At 39.0% G+C, this 19,058-nt stretch overlaps 1 protein-coding gene across 2 annotated transcripts in view; it reads right to left on the reverse strand.

The window, feature by feature from the left end:
• Positions 1 to 19,058, reverse strand: part of MYO1D (myosin ID) — a 320,801-nt gene that overhangs the window by 115,351 nt on the left and 186,392 nt on the right. The window contains exons 17-20 of one of the 2 annotated variants that reach the window (XM_014862184.3): positions 17,543 to 17,766; positions 12,549 to 12,693; positions 11,915 to 12,019; positions 1,564 to 1,677 (exon numbers count right to left, since the gene is read on the reverse strand). In XM_014862184.3, the coding sequence (XP_014717670.1) occupies positions 1,564 to 1,677; positions 11,915 to 12,019; positions 12,549 to 12,693; positions 17,543 to 17,766 (588 nt within the window). The remainder of the gene's footprint in view (positions 1 to 1,563; positions 1,678 to 11,914; positions 12,020 to 12,548; positions 12,694 to 17,542; positions 17,767 to 19,058) is intronic. The other variant, XM_044744534.2, reaches the window with a different exon arrangement.

The following is a 19,058-nucleotide window of genomic DNA, read 5'->3' on the forward strand; positions in this document are numbered from 1 at the left end:
TGAGGGTAGCCTTTTGACAGAGCTGTTGGCTCTTGGAAGTTAGGCTGGTGTGCACAAAGATGGCAGAGTACTGACAGCATCTGTGACAGTGTGTATCCATCCTATTGACATTGATTTACCTTTACTACAATTGTTAAACATCATTAATTTTTGTGATATTAAATGATACAATGATGATGATGATGATAAAGGGAAAGACTGACTATAAATCTATACCAGTCAACATGAAAAAGGAAGGTAGTTTGGGAAAATAGGTTCAGTTCAAAGAGTTGTTTATTTATTGAATTTATGTCATGTGCCTGATTGAGCTCCCCTTAATAGAAAGAAAGGAAAAGAAATAAAAAACATACCACCATTTATTTTTGCTTGGTTTCACATTTCATTAGACTCTGACAAAATTTGATTTTCTCCCTTATCTTCCTTCATCTCCTACTTTAAGATTGCAGGGTTATTAGGCTTAAACTGTGATTGATATATAAGATTACAAGTCTTTGCTAAGAAGACTATATACAATCAAGAATGTCTTAGAATATCATTTTCTTCTTAGCTGCAATCCATTCGCCTCTCTACTGAAAGGGAGATAGGTGTATGTGTGTGTGCGTGTGTGGGAGGGGAGTGCGTAACGGAGATGAATCTCAACCCCACGATCAGGGCAATCGGCCTGCGGTGATATTCTAAATCATCTAGCAAAGCCAGGACAGTCTGCCTTCTTTGTACCTCACAACCAGCACGACCCCTGATTTAACAAAATAAAACTATAAAACAGTATGTTTCCTACTCTCTCTTGCAGCGACTAAAAGGAGTTAAAATAATCTTTAAATAATACTCTTTACAGATCCCACTAGTGGACAAACACAGAGCTTTCTCTTCAAGAACTAGCAGACAGAGAAAAACCACCCGACCCATGAAAAGATCCAGTGGTCCAGTAGGATTTTTCTGAAGAATCAGAACAGTCACTCATAAAGCAGACCCCATACAGCAGGAGAAATTTCTTTTTAAATCTCATATTGAGATTTGAAGAGACACCCACTAAATTTCATATTTCAAATAAGGAATGATTACAGAATTTGAAAACCCCATGGAGACAGTGAACAACTGTGTGGGTTTAGATCAGAGGTGAAATACATTGGTGAAAAGAACTTCCGGAAACAGCATCAATTCTACATTCAAAAGAGAGGTAATGTTTTCATAAAGTAATTTTCTACTGTTTCTCTACCTGATTCCATTTCTATATAAAAACAAGCCTTATGAAAATAAATAAGAAAATATATTACGTGCTACAACATTTAAGCAGCGAATAGGAGTAGGAACAGAGAAGGGTCACGTAGAATGCAAAGTCTTTGCACTTTTTTAAAAAGTGCCTTCATTAAGCTATTGAAAGCTTTGGATCCTGCTTATAGAAAACTGTACAGTTGTATGAAACGTAAGATTGGCATAAAATTTCAGAAATTCATGGGCTCCCTGAGCCCCCAAAAGTTCTAGTGATCAATCTATTGACCCGCTAGTGGTCCATGAACACCAGGTTAAGAATCCTTCACTCAGAGAGAAGCAGAGAGCACTTACATTGTACAGGGGGATCGTCTTCATCACCTTGTACTGCTTAGTGGGGTCCATTTTATACAGGTGACGATCAGTGACAAAAATTGCTCGGTCTTCCACCTTACTAAATCGATTCACCTGTAAGAAAATAAAGCAATAAACTACAATATCTCATCAAGAATGAAATCAAATTATCTGTCAGGAAAACACCTAGGGGCAGAGGTGGCTGGTTGTGGAGATAAATTCTTTAATAGATGTGTACCATGTATGGCCACTCTACTGGATGCAACAGAGATCTAAAAGGAGTAGATGTTTCCAGATTCATGCCATTTTACAATGTAAATTTCACAACTTTACAATTTAAAAGGGAAAACAAGAAAAACACAGAAGAATTAAAGGACTAAAAACATGTAACCCAAACACTATAAAGGGAATAAAAACATAAACCCACTGCACAGGAGAAAATTGCTGCAAATCATATATCTGAAAAGGGACTTATATCTAGAATATATAAAAAAATAAATGACATATGTAGTATCTAGAATATATAACTCAGTAATAAAAAGACAAAAAAATTTAAAAATCGGTAAAGACTGTGAATAGACATTTCTCCAGAGAAGATATACAAATGGCTAATAAGCACATGAAAGAATCCTTGACAATCATTAGCCACCAGGGAAATGTAAATCAGAACCACAATGACACACCACTTCACACCCACAAGGGTGACAATAATAAAAAAGAGATAATAACAAATGTTGGCCAGGATGTGGAAAAATTGGAACCCTCATCACTACTGGTGGGAATATAAAATGATGCCGTCACTTTGGAAAACAGTTTGGCAGTTCCTCAAACGGTTAAACACAGAATTACCGGATGACTCAGAAACTCCACTTGCAGGTATATATCCAAGGGGATTGAAAATACATCCACACAAAAACTTGTGCCTAAATGTTCACAGCAGCATCAATCATAACAGCTAAAAAGTAGAAACAACCCAAATGTCCATCACGTGGTGAATGGACAAATACAATGTAATATATCCATAAAATAGAATATAATCTGGTAATAAAAAGAATGAAATATTGATACATGCTATAACATGGATGAACTCTAAGTAAAAGAAGCCAGTCACAAAGGACCACACGTTATATGATTCCCTTTACATGAAATGTCCAGAATAAGCAAATCTATAGAAACAGAAAGTAGATGAGTGCTTGTGTAAGGCTGGGGGAGATGGGAGGTTTAGGGAGATGACAGCTAACGGGTATGGGGTCTCTTTTTGGGTTAATGAAAATGTTCAAAAATAGAATGTGGTGATGGATGCAGAATTCTGTGACTGTACTAAGAGCCACCGCGTTGTATACTTCAAAATGGTGAATTGTATGGTAAGTGAATTATATCTCAATAAAGCTTATGCAACCCCTATTTGAAACAACTCATTCTGCCCCTTTCCTAATGCCTTGGGTAGGTGTATTTCAGATTAAACTCCCTAAAGCATAACGACAGTAGGTTTTTAAGTCTGTGTGTTCATAAATGGGTAGTGTCTTCCTGTTGCCCATAGCAGAAATAATTATTTCATAATTACTACTGTCTATAAAAAGAATGGGCCATACGAGCAGGCAGTAAGTGCTTTGAATAGGAAGTCTAGGGATCTCCAAGGTCCCTTGCCACTAAGAGTCTATGACTCCTTCTTCCTATCTGCCATTATTCTACTTATTTAACTTCATTTCTTCAAGGGCTCTGATCCTGTCCAATAGGTTTCCTCATGTTATACTCTCTTAAATGTTTATGTTTTTTACTCCCTTTTTCTCTTATGTATGTATATTTCAAGATATTGTTCAAGTTCTCATTCTGTTATAACCTCTTAAAATGCTATAGTAAAAAATGATCACTCTTTTTTCTGAACTTCTATTGCATAGCTGTAGATTCAATATATAGGATATTTGTAGAATTAAGAATAAAACAAAAAAAATCAACATTGAAAGCAGAAAGCACAAAGTTTTTCTTTTAAAGCAGAATAGGAGGGGCTATTGGCTTAAGCGATTTTGCTAATATAAAACTCTGGATACATCATTATTGTTTGTTGGGAAAGAAAGGTAGGGAACAAGGCTGATGCTTATAAATACTAAGACAATTAATTTACACCTATCCTTAGTCTGCATCTTATTATGAAGTTGAGTTACTCCTTACATCTCTCTACCAAAAGGGCAGAAGTTTTCATTTAATGACGGGAAAGTTTTAATAATTTTAAAGACAGTTGACTTGTAAATTTTAGACCATGGATGCTTGTTATGAAAAAATATACTTGCTAAAACAGTTGTGTAGAACACTGCTTTTAACTTACAGTTGAAGCTATGTTTGGCAAAAAAGGTTGATTTTACTTATTAATCTTGTGATAATTAATCTACTGACTATATGCTTACTGATCTAGCTCTAATTAACTCAGCCAATATAAAAGGTTATACAGATCGTCCTAAAATTGGAAGTATATAAAAAAAGCTGCTCTCATTGTAAAATAGCTACACATAAGTTAACAAATAGTTATAAATGAGACTAACAAACTCACATCAAAATAAAGTAAAAATCTCACAACATGATTTCTTTTCTTTTTTCTTTTTTTTAAATAAAGGTCAAGAAACAGCAAAATTCACCTATGGTGAAAGAAATCAGAACGGTGGTTGCCTTTGGTGGTGGTGGGCTAGGCTGGGAAGGGGGATGAGAGCTTTCTAGGGTGACGGAAGTGTTCAAATCTTGATAGAGCTGTGATTTACGAGGGTGTATGCGCTAGTCAAAACTCACTGAACTGTACACTTCAGATCTGTGCATTTACCTGCATACGAATTACACCTCAATACAAATGCATTAAGAAAACAAAAACAATGTAGAATCTCAATATCCAGGGCAGATTTCTGTTGATTGCCTTATTATTTCATGAACAGTAATTCTGTCTTCCGGCTAGACTGGAAGCTACTGGAGGGCAGTGACCATAGGGTGCCTTTTTTCTTGGACCTCAACCCCGAGTACAGAAGTGGGCAACCTGCAGCATTTGCTACCTCCTTGCTGATCAGTTGGTTTTGAAAGCACTTTTAATTCCACAGGATAATTTCAAGAAGTCTCCTTCCCCACAGGAGCTGATCAGTTGACGACAGGTACTGTCAGATGAGAGCAGATGAAAGATGGCTGCAGCACACTCGGCAGGTTGCGCAACGTAAGAAAAAAATTTCCCAAGCGGCAAACGAGAGCACAGTTGCTCAACGGCTTAAGTCCCCACTGCCCAGTCTGGCTCTGGAAAACCTTCATTTCTGCACTAAAGAAAGGAACTGTAGACTTCTTGCTTTTTTATTTCTGAAGCTGGAAGCCCCTTCGTTAGTAAGCTATCTCTCTAATAAAAATCTCCCTAACATAGCACGCACTGTTTAAGCACATGGATTGCTGACTTGGAATTATTTATTCTCTGGTTGGAACTGCTGAGATTTATTCATACATATTCCTTTATCTCATCAAGTGTCTTTTCTATGGGTTAGTTTTCCCTTCCGAGTCTAAGTTTCTGGAGGGCAAGACCTTCATAGCCAGCCATCACTGCAAGACTCACACAGAAGGCTGACAGGCCAGACAAGCTGTCCCAAGTGGATTCAGGAGACACTCATCTGTGTCTGTATTTGCAACACTGTTTTACTTGGGAGTAGCTACTCTTATAAAATCTTTTGACTCACAATTTCACTGAGAAAAGTGTCTTTTTATAATCAGAAATCTAAAAATGAGATTGAATTTATTTTTTTCTACATTTTTAAACCCAGAACATGACTCCTATTAAGTAAAAAAAAATACATATACTGGTAAGCATTTACTCAAATTAAGTAATTTGATAAATTTTTTTCCAGAATTTATAATGTGTATTTTCCAGCACTTTTTAAGCTGCTGCTGATGTACAAAGGAATGACACGAAGCCCTTGGTTATAAGAAGAATCTGAGACTAGTAGATGGGGTTGAGACAGTTAAACACTAGTAAGTGAAAATAATTTCATATAAGGATAAATATAAAGAAAATAAAACTAGATGATGGGAGTGGGAGCAAATGCACACGTGTGCTTGCTTCTGTAGAGGGCTACTTTCTTAGAGTCAGAGATCCCCACATTTGCAGGTAAATCTTTTCCTAACAGACAAAATTAACCACAGGACATTTTACAAATAAGTAGTTAATTACTTGCTGATTAGGATGTTTCAGTTTTAGATTTGGGTAATATTTAAATCAAGGTACCGAGCACTACAAATTTCTGAATAACTACAGTGTCATGGTACTCAGTGACTAGAGGAAAAAGGAAAGCAAAACAAAACAAAACATAAAATGCTAGAAACCCTCCTCTCAGCAGAAAAGAAGGCATATCTGTGATATGTTTATATCCCTCATCCCTGCTCCCGAGATCTTATTTTCAAGATGCAAAGAAGTTAGAGATTAGTTTGAAAACACTGTTACCTTTGGTAGGATGTACAGCTAACTAAATTAGGACGGGTAGACTAGAACAAACTAAAATCCAACTTTTAGTTTGAATTTTATTCTGTCTTCTCCCTTTTGCCTCAGTTTTAGAAATCTGTGCATTCTCTAACCGTTTCCTTTAGAATCAAAGCACATTTTTCAGTCGTCAACTTGACGAAAATGGTATCTGTAATTAAGAGTAAAACAGAGTCTATGGGGTGAAATAATTACTCTTGGTACTAATTATTTACTTCATACAGCGAGGGTTTCTGCCACAAAAGAAAAGGAGCTCTTGTCAGAACACCTGAAACCAAGTGACTGCAGAGCTTCTACGTCAGCGATTTTCTAAGCTGCCTCGCACAACACTAGCTTTCCGTGACGTTTTGTGAAAGAAAGCGTTCCAAGTCAAGTTGGTTTGAGGAACACAGCAAACCATAGCTTCCCCTAGGATATTCATAACCCACGACTGTATTAAAGGCTCTGAGAATTCTCCACTTAAAAAGTATGTTTAACTGTTTAACCCAGCATTTCCCAAATACAGTTAGTTATGGAACCCTTTTTAAAAACAAATTAATATTCAACCGAACATTGGTTTGTGTAACCCCATGCTGGAGAACAATAATCATTTGTCTCCATCTTAGAATATGGAGAGTAGAGAATATCTGAAACGGAATGTGAATAGCAAGTAAAAGTGGTGCTCCTCATCTTTTGAGAAATCATATTGAGAAATATATGAGTGTGTTGCAAAACAATATGAGAAAAAAGGTCACAATTTTACAAGGTCACACAAGAGTCAAAAACAATAGGTCACAGTAGTAAAGTGGAGAGTATTGTCTTTTTTATGATAACGTCCACGAGTTAATCAGGAAACCAACAAACGAAAACTTCAAAGTAGCAATTTTATCAAAGTGCTGTTTAGAAATATTACATTCTTCTTTATGTATCTATGTAATTTCTAAAGAGAATGGTTCATAAACCTTTACCTTGTGCTTTATTTATTCTTTTGTGAGGAAGATTGGCCCTGAGCCAACATCTGTTACAAATCTTCCTCTCCTGGCTTGGGGAAGACTGTTGCTGAGCTAACATCTGTGCCAATCTTCCTCTATTTTCTGTGAGATGCCACCACAGCATGGCTTGACGAGCAGTGCTAGGTCCACACGCAGGATCTGAACCTGCGAACGCCAGGCTGGCAAGGCAGAGTGCATGAACTTAACCACTACACCACTGGGCCGGCCCCTTTATCTTGTGTTTTAGCAGCTCAAATCATCCTTAAAACACGAATCAAGTGAGTGGGAAGGACGTCATGTAACAAAGTAAAAGCTTTAAGCTGCATAACTTAGCTAAATCAAAATCGCAAAGAAAAAATTTTTATATACATAGGTAAATCTGTAAATTCAAACAAATAAAATAATTATGGCATAGGAACACTATTTTTCTTCCTCAAATTCATGAAGTGATAGAAAAACTGGATCACAGACTCAGTATAAGATCTCATCTTATTTCATTTATTACCCAAGCCAGAATCCTCAGCCAAAGAAAAAGCTCTCTCATTTCGCTTTTGCTGGAACACTTGGTGATGTTTCTAAGTTCAGTTAGCACCACAGGGGGGTTCCCTGGATGAAGTTTCCCTGGAGAGTTAGACCAGGAGAAAACATATTACGGGTGAGAGTAGCTATTTGCAGAAGTCTCCCACCTTAAAGGACATTTTATAACTGTAATTAATGGAAAGTGGCTGTTTCAAAAAAAATCAAAGCATAAAGAGAGCTTTACTGAAACCATACCAAGTTTCCCTCAGTACGTCCTTGGGACTGAAAAGTTTCTAAAGACCCTGTCTAAGCTATAGTGTAAAGAAGGATTATTTGCATTGAACTTAGAAATACAGGAGCATGAGTAAGAATTTTTCCGTTTTTAGCCAGTGGGATGCAGGGAGAGACATTCTGTCAGACATCAAATTGTCATCACTGTAAAGAGAGAATCAGAGACACCAGGCTCTTCCATAGTAGAGCACATAATGCTGAAAACCATCCAACGTTCTTTGATCCATTGTTCTGATTACTAATTTGACTTCCTAGATATCTTGATACTGGAAAGGAAGCGTCCTAGATTGTAGATGTGGTAGATTCCTTTGTTATATTCACAAACTGGCATTGTGGCTTATACTGTTTTCTGTGGGTGGATGAATCTGGTTAGCAAAAGTCATTTCTTGACTGTCTGGCCAATTCTAGGCACACTCAAAATAGAGCTTCTGGATCTAGGAGTTCAGAATAAGACTCTGCACTTAGGTAAGCACCCCAAGATACTGACAGCAAGTTTCCTTGGTGATGTTTATTTCATTCTAAGTTTAAAGCAAGCTGCTCTCTATTTTGTTAAAAAGTCTATAACATATTGAGTTGATCTTTTTTTCCTTAGAATGTTTGAATACTAATATCCATTAAATAATAATTCCCCATTGCCTCCTCCCCCAAGCCCCTGGTAACCACTATTCTACTTTCTGCCTCTATTAATTTGACTATTCTAGATACCCCATGTAAGTGGAATCAGACAATTATTCGTCCTTTTGTGTCCTACTCACGTAGACAATATCTTCAAGGTTTACCCATGTTGTAGCATGTATTTCACTCCTTTTTACAGTTGAATAGTATTCTATTGTATGGATACACATATTCTTTAATGACTTATCTGTCAATGGACATTTGGGTTGTTTCCACCTTTAAGCATTGTGAAGAATGCTGCTATGAACACTGTACAGTGTTCAGTCAATTACCTTTTAAAGAGATTTAAATAATAACAAAAATAGTTTTTATTTACCCACAGAGCTACTGTCTCCCTTGCTCTCCATTCTTTGGTGTATGCCCATGGTGCCATCTGGTATCATTTTCCTTCTGCCTGAAGGACTTCCTTTAACATTTCTTGTAGTGCATATCTACAGATAAGCCTGAACAATTTTTTATTTCACTTTAGTTTTTTGAAACATATATTTGCTGGGTATGGAATTCTAGATTGATAGTTTTTTTCTTTCAGTAAAAGAAGTTGTAAAGTCATTGCTCCACTGTCTTCTCACTTGTATGGTTTCTGATAAGAAATATGATGTATCCTCTTCTTTTTCCTCTGTGTCTTTTTTCTCTTTATCGTTGGTTTCAAGCAATTTGATCAAGTTGTGCCTTGGTATAGTTTTCTTCAGCTTTCTTGTGTTTGACGTTTGTTGAATTTCTTGGGTCCATGAGTTTATAATTTTCATCAAATTTGGAAAAATTTCAAACATTATTTTTTCAAATATTTAAAATTTTTCCCCTTCTCTCTCTCCTACAGGGACTCCACACGCACTTATGCTAGGCCACCTAAAGTTGGCTCACAGTATCCTAATATTTTGTCCCTTTTTTTCATCTTTCTTCCCCCTTTATCTGTGTGTTTCATTCTGAGTAGTTTTATTGCTAAACCTTCAAGTTTAGTGATCTTTATTCTGCAATGTCTAAACTGCTATTAATTCCATCAAGTGAAAAATCTCAGACACAGTACTTTTCATCTCTATCCATAACACATCCACAATAACTGTTTTAATGACCTTGTCTGTTAATTCCATAATCTACATCAGTTCTGGGTCAGTCTGAATGACTGATTTTTCTTCTCATTATAGGCTGTAGTTTTCTGCTGTTTTGTATGCCTGGTATTTTTGATTGGATGTTATGCATTCTGAATTTTATCTTCTGGGTCTGGATACTTTGTACTTCTATAAATATTTTTGAGCTCTGTTTTGGGATGCTGTTAGGTTACTTGGAAACAGTCTGACTCTTTTGGGTCGTGTTTTAAAGATTTGTTGGGTGGGATTAGGTAGTGTTTAATCAAGGGCTAATGATTCCCCTCCACTGGGGCCAAGATTCTTGGCAGTAGACTTACTCAATGCCCCATGAATTGTGAGGTTTTCCAAGCAGGCTGGTGGGGACAGGCACTATTTGCAACCCTGAGTGAGTCCTGGGCATTGTTAACTGCTAATCCTTCAGGTGCTTCTCCCCCCTGCCTTGGGCAGCTTCCTCACACGCGTGTGCTGAGCAGTACTCAGCTGAATACCTGAAATGAACCTGCTGAAGATCTCCAGAGTTCTCCCTGTGCAGTGTCCTCTTCTCTGGTACGCTGCTCTGCAAACTCTAGCTGCCGTGGTGGCGCCCAGCTCTTCGGCTCTGTCTTTTCAATTAGGGAGTCTACTGAACTCTGCCTTGGCTCCCCCTGCTCATGCCACAGACTAGAAAGTGTCTCAAGGAGGTGAACTGGCTAAATGTGGGGCTCACTTCATTTGTTTCTCATTTCTCAGGAATCAGTCTCTTTCCTTGCTTGATGTGCACTGTCTTGGAAACCACTTTTTCATACATTTTGTCCTTTTTTATTTTTTACACTTATTCTTCTTTCATTCATTTTAGTAGCTACATTGAATTCTATTGTGCAAATACACAATTATTTATTAACCTAATCACATACTGATGCATATTTATATATTCTTTTCAGTTTTTTGGCTGCTACAATCTTAAAAACTGCACATATATCTGTCTTTGGGTATCTGTGTGAATGTATTGCAGATAAATCCTGAGTTGTGGAATTCCTAGATAAAGTCGTCTGAGCATTTTAAATTTTGATAAATACTGCCAAATTGTTCACTCGAAAGGATGTATCTTATACTCCTGCCAATAATGATTCCCTAAACCCTTGCAAACACTGGCTATTATCAACATTTTAAAGTTTGCCAAACTTATCGTTGAAAAATAATATTTTATTATTTTGATTTGAATAATACTGCAATTATGTACTTTTTGAAGATTTGAAACAAAATACTGCTAAAATCATCTAAACCTGGACCTTTGTTATGAGGTAATTCTTTGACAATTTTCTTAATTTACCTTTGAATATTGGCATATTTACGTTAATATCTCTTGTGGAATTGAGCTACACAACATTTTTCTTAAATTCACCCATTTCATTAATATTTTAAAATTTATTTGCATAATTTTACAAAATGCTCTCTTATAATTATTTCAATTTCTTCTCTTTTTTCTTTCTTTTTTTTTTTTTTGAGGAGGATTAGCTCTGAGCTAACATCTGTCGCCAATACTCCTCTTTTTGCTGAGGAAGATTGGCCCTGAGCTAACATCTGTGCCCATCTTCCTCTACTTTATATGTGGGACGCCTGCCACAGCATGGCTTGCCAAGTGGTGCCAAGTAGGTCTGCACCTGGGATCTGTACCAGTGAACCCTGGGCTGCTGAAGCGGAACGTGCTAACTTAACTGCTGCACCTCCAGGCTGGCCCCTCTCTGTTTTTAAGGTTTTTAAAAACCAACTATGTCCCTTGCCTTCCACTTTCTAACTTCTACCTGCTCAATGGTGATCATCTCCAGGTATACGACAGTCCACACGTACGCTGCTTCCAATAAGCAAATACAAACATAGCACATAACTCTCCCTCCCCCAACTTCCAAATCTCACTATGTCCTTCTCCCTTTTCCAAAGTATGTTCTTCATTCCCCTTGTCCTGTTTTTTTCTTTTAAATAGTAATAAAACATGTATAAAAAGTACTAAATGGCCACTAAATACAAGGCAGACCAGTAGGTGCTACGAAAGACACATGTGCAGTAAATGCAAATTCCTGCTCTCAGGGAGGTCCCCCCTCTCCTGTTTTAAAAAGAAATGGTTACCAAAAATATTCACTTCCCTCAGGCAGGCTTTAGAGCCTACCTCTCAAATTGCAGGCACCTCAGCCATTCCATCAGTGCCTCACCATAGACAGGTACAGCTCACTGATGATGTAGCTAGTTATGTACCTATGGTCACGTTTCATTGTGCTCATATCTAAGTAAGTTTCATCCGAGTCAGTCTTTTCTTTCCAAGGAGGTCTGCTTCAACCTTGCCTTACCTTACGGACATGACAGGAAAAGAGGACGTTCATGTATTTGTCCTTCCGTTTCAGTTCGTTAGCAACGGGGACAAAAGTGCCTGAGGTCTGAGGTGTATCTGGCTTCTGAAAGAAAAAGGAACCATGGTAAACTGACTACGCTTAGCATTTCAGCTGAAAACGCAATCTTTTCGTACAGCGCTTTATAACAATACTCATCTAGTTTCACACTTGTATTTTTTATCTCCCCATCCCAGATGGCAAGCTACTAAAGGGTTGCTATAACACCAAAGTCCTATAAAATTTTTAAAATCAGGAATGGGAGAGAGGATGAAATGTAGTTTTGGGATTAATTAATATAAAAGTGGCAATTAAAAATAGCTGCTGAATTATGTGAGGGAAGGTTTAAATGCTCAAAAACCAAGTTATGGAGTGTACTTAACACATATGGATATAAGATAGAGGATCCTTTATAAAGTGAGGAAACATCAAATATTGCACACTTAGAGGCAATAAAATTGTTTAGTTTAGTATCTCTCATAGAAATTTAGTTTCTGTAGGTGTCTTATTATTTCTATAAATTCTTAGAGAAAATTTCCTCTTTTTCTTTGTTAAGGGAGCAGGAGTAGATTCGGCCTTGTTCTCCTGGGCTTACCGAAGCAAGATAGTTGCCCTCCCAGGCCCTCTGGAGGCCAAGGTCAGCCCTTTGACCTTTCAGCATTTCCATGGCCGCAACCTTTGCCCTGACCTGGGGCAGGTCTGAAGCAGGTATGCTCTTGATGAGCTGGAATGCTCTCCATCTATAAGTAAATAAACAAAACGTGTTAGACTTCAGAAACACAACCCCATTCATTCTCAAAAATAGTTAAAGCTGCCAAAAACGTAGAATTAAATCGCACTACTTGCATGCTACCCTAAAAAAAAAAAGTAAAATGCCTCCAAAATATACACAGGACTTGTTAAAATACATGTAGCTTTATGTGGACAGAGATTCTTGTAAAACTTGCTTTGTCGTTTGTGCGTTTTGAAAGCAACTAGAACTCAGTGATATGTGGACTCTCATAATATTTATAGTTAGAAACCTTGGATACACCCAACAAATGTTCTCTAGGCACCTACTAAAACTCAGATGCTGTTCTAGGCAGTGGAGGCACAGCAGTCTACAAACAGACGAAGGTCCTTTCTGCTAGGTGCTTATGCCCTAGAGAGCAGAGACAGACAATAAACAAGTCAACAAGTGTGTACAATGTGGTAAGTGCTGTGGAGAAAATAAGGCAAGGAAAGGACAGGAGCGCAGCAGAGGGAAGGAAGAGGGAGCGGGTGTTATTTACACAGCGTAGTCTGGGAGGCACCACCCATAAGGATACAGGAAGAGAGGGAGCCAGCTGCATGAGCAAGAGTGTTCCAGGAAGAGAAGACAGGGTGCGCAAAGGCTCTATAGTGGGATCTCGTTTGAAGTGTTAGAGGTCCAGCAAGCAGTCCTGTGAAGCTGGAGCAGAAGGAGCATGGGGGGAGAGGAACGGGAGGGGAGGGCAGAAGGAGAGCCAGGCCAGAATCCATGCAGCCATGGGAGGTCACTGTCAGGACTCTGGCCTTTACTCTGAATGAGATGAGAAGCCACTGGAAGGTTCTGAACACATAAGAGACATGGCTCAACTCCTGCTCTACAGCACCATTCTGACTGCTGGGTGCAGAAGGGCAGTGAGGGGCTGGAAACAGGATGACCACTGAGGAGGCTATTTCCGTACTGCACGTGGAGAGGAGGGTGGCTTGGATCAGGTAGGTCGTGGCGGAGGCAGAGACAGGAGTCAGTTCTGGACATGGTCTGAAGGAAGCACCGACAGATCTGCTGATGGATTAGACGTGGGGGCAGGAGAACAAGAGGGAATTTAAAGACGACACCAAGGTTTCAGTCTAAGAAACTGAAAGCATAAACTAAAAATAATCTATTCCTGATTGAGAAAAACAAGCACAAGGTCCTTTATTTTCTTAGTGGTATCCTTGGTCCTACATGACACTTACGCCTTCTTTTCTGCCACAGGAGCCTGAAGCAGTGAGGCTGGAAGCAGACTGAGAACTTCATTATATCAGATGAAATAATTGAGGCCAGTGGTTCTCAAACTAAACTTCCACAGAAGACTAGAATGAGGTGCAATGAAAACTGAAAAGTGGTACTCTTTTCCCAATTTACATACCTAAAACGTTAGAGAGATTGTTTACATCTAAGATTTTCCTGAGATGTATTCTTGTTTCAAGATGGTGACTTGAGCTTAACTGTTTGTTTCTCTCTCTTAAATTTCTACTGACATAAATAAATAAAAAATAAGAAAAATCTATAGCAATACCAGAAAATGAGAATGATACAAAAAAATTGGAAGCTGTGAAGAGTTTCTGGAAGACACGAAGCAGATGGAATTGAGTTGATGGAGAAGTGGCTCTTTGCCGAGCAATCCACTCAGTGGAGAGAGAGGAACCCCTTCAGCATAGACGGTACCGGGAATCCTTAAGACTGAAGCAGCAGGGGCTGGTAGCAAGAGCAGGAGGTGATGGATTTCAAGGTGGGAGCTGTGCCAATTCTCTGCACAAAGAACGGCTGGCCATGGTGAGATGGGGACATCTGCCATAGCAATTAGGGTCAGAGACATAGGTAGCCAAAACAAAACCATAGGAAAAGTAAAGGCTCAACAACCGTGAAATCCTCTTCTCTATCTTCTATGGCCAACCAACACTCCAGTGGGATGACTGTCCTAAGATCATTCCAGAAGAGGTTGGAAGAATGGCAGGTTGGGAGCAGTTGGTGGTCAAAGTCAAGGTCACTGGTGACAGGCACATCCTACAACACTAAGTGACTTGCTGAGCAACTTCCGCCAGATTTCATTCTCAGTGTGGCGAGGTCTTTGCTCTGTCTGCTGGTCTGTTTTCAGCCAATATGCCTGGTTAGCTGTCCCTTCTTCATCACTCACAGTGACTCCAGAGGCCCACAGCACAGAGGCATGCTGGGGAGTCCAGGACCTGACCTACATAACCACGGAGAGAGCCGCACAGGCTTCTTGTCCCGATCAAGCAAACTGCCATCTCTAAATATATGTAGCAGCAACAACAGCTGCAGCCACAAACATCCCCAGCCTCGACAACATGAAAAAGGGGACAAAGTTAGGCATGAAGAAGGCTCCCAGCCTTCCCAGAATGAGAAAGAATTACTACGAGGAATGGGAGTGAGTGCAAACAGGATTAGACACACACTAGGATTTTAGGAAAAAAACACAAACCCCCACAATCACAGCAGAATCCTTTAACACACTTCCCTCAGTATTCCACAGATCACAAAATTCAAGAATAAATTAAATAAGATATAGTGACTAGATCAGGGGTTGGTAAACTGTAGTCTGTGCCACATCCAGCCCATGGCCTGGTTTGGTACTTCTCATGACCTAAAAATAGTTTTTACATGTTTAACAAAACCAAAACAAAAAAAAGTAAAATACATGACAAAGACCATGTGTAGCCTACAAAGCCTGAACTATTTACTATCTGGCCCTTCACAGAAAGAGTGTGCCTTTGGACTAGATTAACACAATTGGCAAGATTCAATTGGGTGTGTTTGTGTGTATATAAAATCAACAAACAGAGCAGATGCATTGTTTTCAACATGCCCATCGACTCTAAGGCCTACGAAGGCTGAGACTGTCTTTCACATCTTTCTTGTTTGTGACCGTAACCCTGGAAGCTAGGTCAGAGCCCACAACACAGCAGGTGTTGAGTAAATATCTGCTGAATGAATAAACTGAATTTTACAAAAATTAATCAATTCTACGCCATACATAAAACCTCAAAATCTAAAAAGAAGACTGTACAGGCCACAGTGCAACATAATCAAAATCAATTCTTTGCAGCCATCAAAAATATTACATAGATCTTTATTTATTGTCAAGGACAGGTCTCCAAGACGCTTTTAAGTAAAGTCATATAACCACTCATATAATCCCGCTTGTGTTAAACAGAGAGGAAAAAAGATCAAATGATGTGTGACTGTGTGTGCACACAGAGTATGAGCGAACACATCCATATCGCTTATTACGTGTCGGGAGCTACCTGAAATGCTTTATACAGATCTACTTATAATCCTTTCAACAACCCTATGAGCAGGTACTATTTTATGGCCCATTTACAGATAAGTAAACTGAGGCACAGAGAGGTTATCTAATTTGCCCAAAGTTACACAGCTCATCAGTGGCAGAGCTGGAATATGAACGCAGGCTCCAGGGTTTGTGTTCTTAACCGTTATACTGTGCTATCTCTTACACGTGTGCATGTTTGTAAATGCAAGACACAGACTTAGAAGGATAGAAACTAATTGTTAATGAGTGGTTGTCTCAGGGGAAAAAAATAAAATGGGAAAGACAAGAGGAGGTGTGGAGGATTTCAACTTAATATCCTATATATTGTTTCACTTTTTAAGAAAACAACGAGCATGTACTCATGTATAGCTTAATTACTTTTTAAAATATGTCAAAACTGCAGGTTATAGATGATACCATTCAAGAAAAACATTTGTGCATTAAAAAGCCTGCCAAGATTGACAACTGACATTTACAGTATTAGATGCGAGAATTGAAATTTGAGGTAAGTTTGCTTTCCATAATTCTTTGTTGTTTGATTTTCTTTCTTTTTATGAGATATATACATATATTTTTAAAAAGCAAATGGGATACATATTAAAGAAAAATGCATAGGAGTAAAATTCTTTATCTTTTGATATCTGCCACCAATTATACACAGCAAAATCTAAAGGAAGATAAAAATCTGACAGCGCAGAATTATAAATTAGGCCTTTTACATTCAGTATATCAATTATTTCAGTGTTCTTTGTGGAATAGCATGATGCCAAATGACCACATTTGAGAACCATTAGCTTAGTTTATGTGATTAGATGGCTGTAGCTCAGACACAGCTAAATATAGCTGGCAACAAATAAGCTGAAAAAAATGAGGAGAAAGGAGCTATGAATAACTACAAACTCAGACTGAGGGCAGTTTATAAAAAAAATGAAGATCAACTGGAAAGGCATCAAATTTTACATGGGCGTTTATTTATTTAAAAAAAAAGAGCTCGCTCTGAAACAGCTGTTTTCCTCCTTGCACTTGAAAACCATCTGGGAAACTTTAAGAAGGCCCTCTGCTGGGCCCCACTCCCCAGTTCCAGTCAACGGGACTTTCTAGAGGGCGACTTGGGTCCTGTGTGTTTTTACAAACTCCTCGTGATTCTAAGGTGAGGCAGGATAGAGAAACACACCCTGAAAGGATTAACAGCCTTTCTAGCTTGAGTTATGTGTGGTGATTTTAATAAAGTTATTTTTTGCTAATAAAAGAAAGTGGAGGCAGCATGCTAAAAGCTGATCTTAACTACAGCTTGTTCCAGGGGTTGTGGCATACTGCTGTCAACCGCTACAGAAAAAAATAAATGGACAGCTCCCTTATCCTGAGGCGTAAACAGGTGTCCTTTGAAAGTGAAATCTACAAAACTGAAGGCATAAGGTAAAAGTACATGTCATGACAGCAAATAGCTGAGCCAATACCATGGTCTCAGATTTGTGACTTTCTGTGTTAAGTGTGCCGCCATAAACGGATGAAGCACAGACCAAGTTCTTACCTGTTAAAAATCGCCTGCAGGGCCTCCTCGAAACGGCGAAGAACCTTAGGCGGAGTTGGCCACTTCACATGTTTCCCGTAGTCCCTCATGGTCTTGACGCCGTGGAAGCGCCTGGCCACCTCATGGACGTACGACTTCACCTTGTAGCGCCGGTAGTATCTGATAATTGTCAGGGCTGCCTTGGTCCTCTTGTACCGCATGCGGGCCAGGGTGCCCCGCCACACCTTCACAACAGAGAAAGAAAAAGGGAAGCGTTGCTGGATAGCCAAGTAGTAGAGGATTTTGAAATTGCAGAAGCTCCTCTACTTACAAACTACCAACTGGGGAACTTGCGCCCATCAAGAAAATCAGCCAGCGCCAAAGCATGTCACTTCTGCCTGCCACCAACAGATGGCGCCAGGAGTCACGTCGGTCATTTTGTTTCAGCTGCCTAGCTGTTCGTTGTGTACACCGGAGTGTGTGCTGACTTTGAAGCAGTCTTGTTTTAACTTTACTATCATGAAAAGAAGAGAGCCGAAATCCAAGTATCTTTGGATAAATATTTTAAGAATGTTGAAAGGAAGCAAGATGAGTCAGAACCAAAAGCCATCAATGTCTGTAGTTCTCTTATTACTTCCCTCCCCATCTCCGGCCTCTCAGGATCAAGATTTTCAACCTCCAGTTCAAAGCCCACAAAATGGGTTTTCCAGACTCCCTCAGGTTTCTTTTATTTCTTCTTAAATCCCCATCTGCGCCCACTACTTTCTTAGAAAGGCTCACGCAACGCCACTTTTATTCAATCATTTTAGGTTTGTCTCCATGCAGACTCCTAAACTGGCATCATGTGCTTGCAATGCTCTCCTTTTTCAGCCCACTGCACGATAAAGATGGATCTGTTTGCATCCTACATGGGAGGAGGTCATCGGGGGACCCCCAAAGAGGAGCTAACGGGCCCAGGAAAAACACGATACAGGAGGGAAACGTGACATATGAGCAATCTGTGACGTGAATCTAGAGCTCACAAATAAACAGAATATACAAAGACAATGAGGCAAGGAACACTAACTCGTCACTGCACGTGGCGTGAGAACAGCAACCCTTTCAGTCGAGGCGGCTCTCTTCCGCGTAGCCGAATACGCGGTGCAGATGGCTTTGTCACGCCTCCACCCAAGAGCTAAAATCAAGGTCCCTTCTTTAGTGTCTTGAAAAACCAGAAGAATACAATTAGAGGGTGGAAGTCTGTGCTTCAACTTCTTCAACAAGATACATTTTCAAAGTTTCGTACTGTTTTGTTGCTTTTCTTTTTGATTTTTGAAGAAGGAAATTAAGACTCCTTGGAGCCACATCTATACAGGGAATCAATGTTTAACTTTCAAGAAGTGTTTTATAGAGCTTTCTATTAAAATGTTTTTGGATAGATTCTTTAGTGATTTGGGGGAAAAAGGCATTTTATAAGTAAGTGCTTTTTTAGCGGGTAGGGTTTTTTTTTTGTTTAAAACTTCATCTGTGTTGTTGGTTAAGTTTTGTGTAGATGAAA

This window comes from Equus asinus, chromosome 13 (genome assembly GCF_041296235.1).
Source record: "Equus asinus isolate D_3611 breed Donkey chromosome 13, EquAss-T2T_v2, whole genome shotgun sequence".
Taxonomy (NCBI): Eukaryota; Metazoa; Chordata; class Mammalia; order Perissodactyla; family Equidae; genus Equus; species Equus asinus.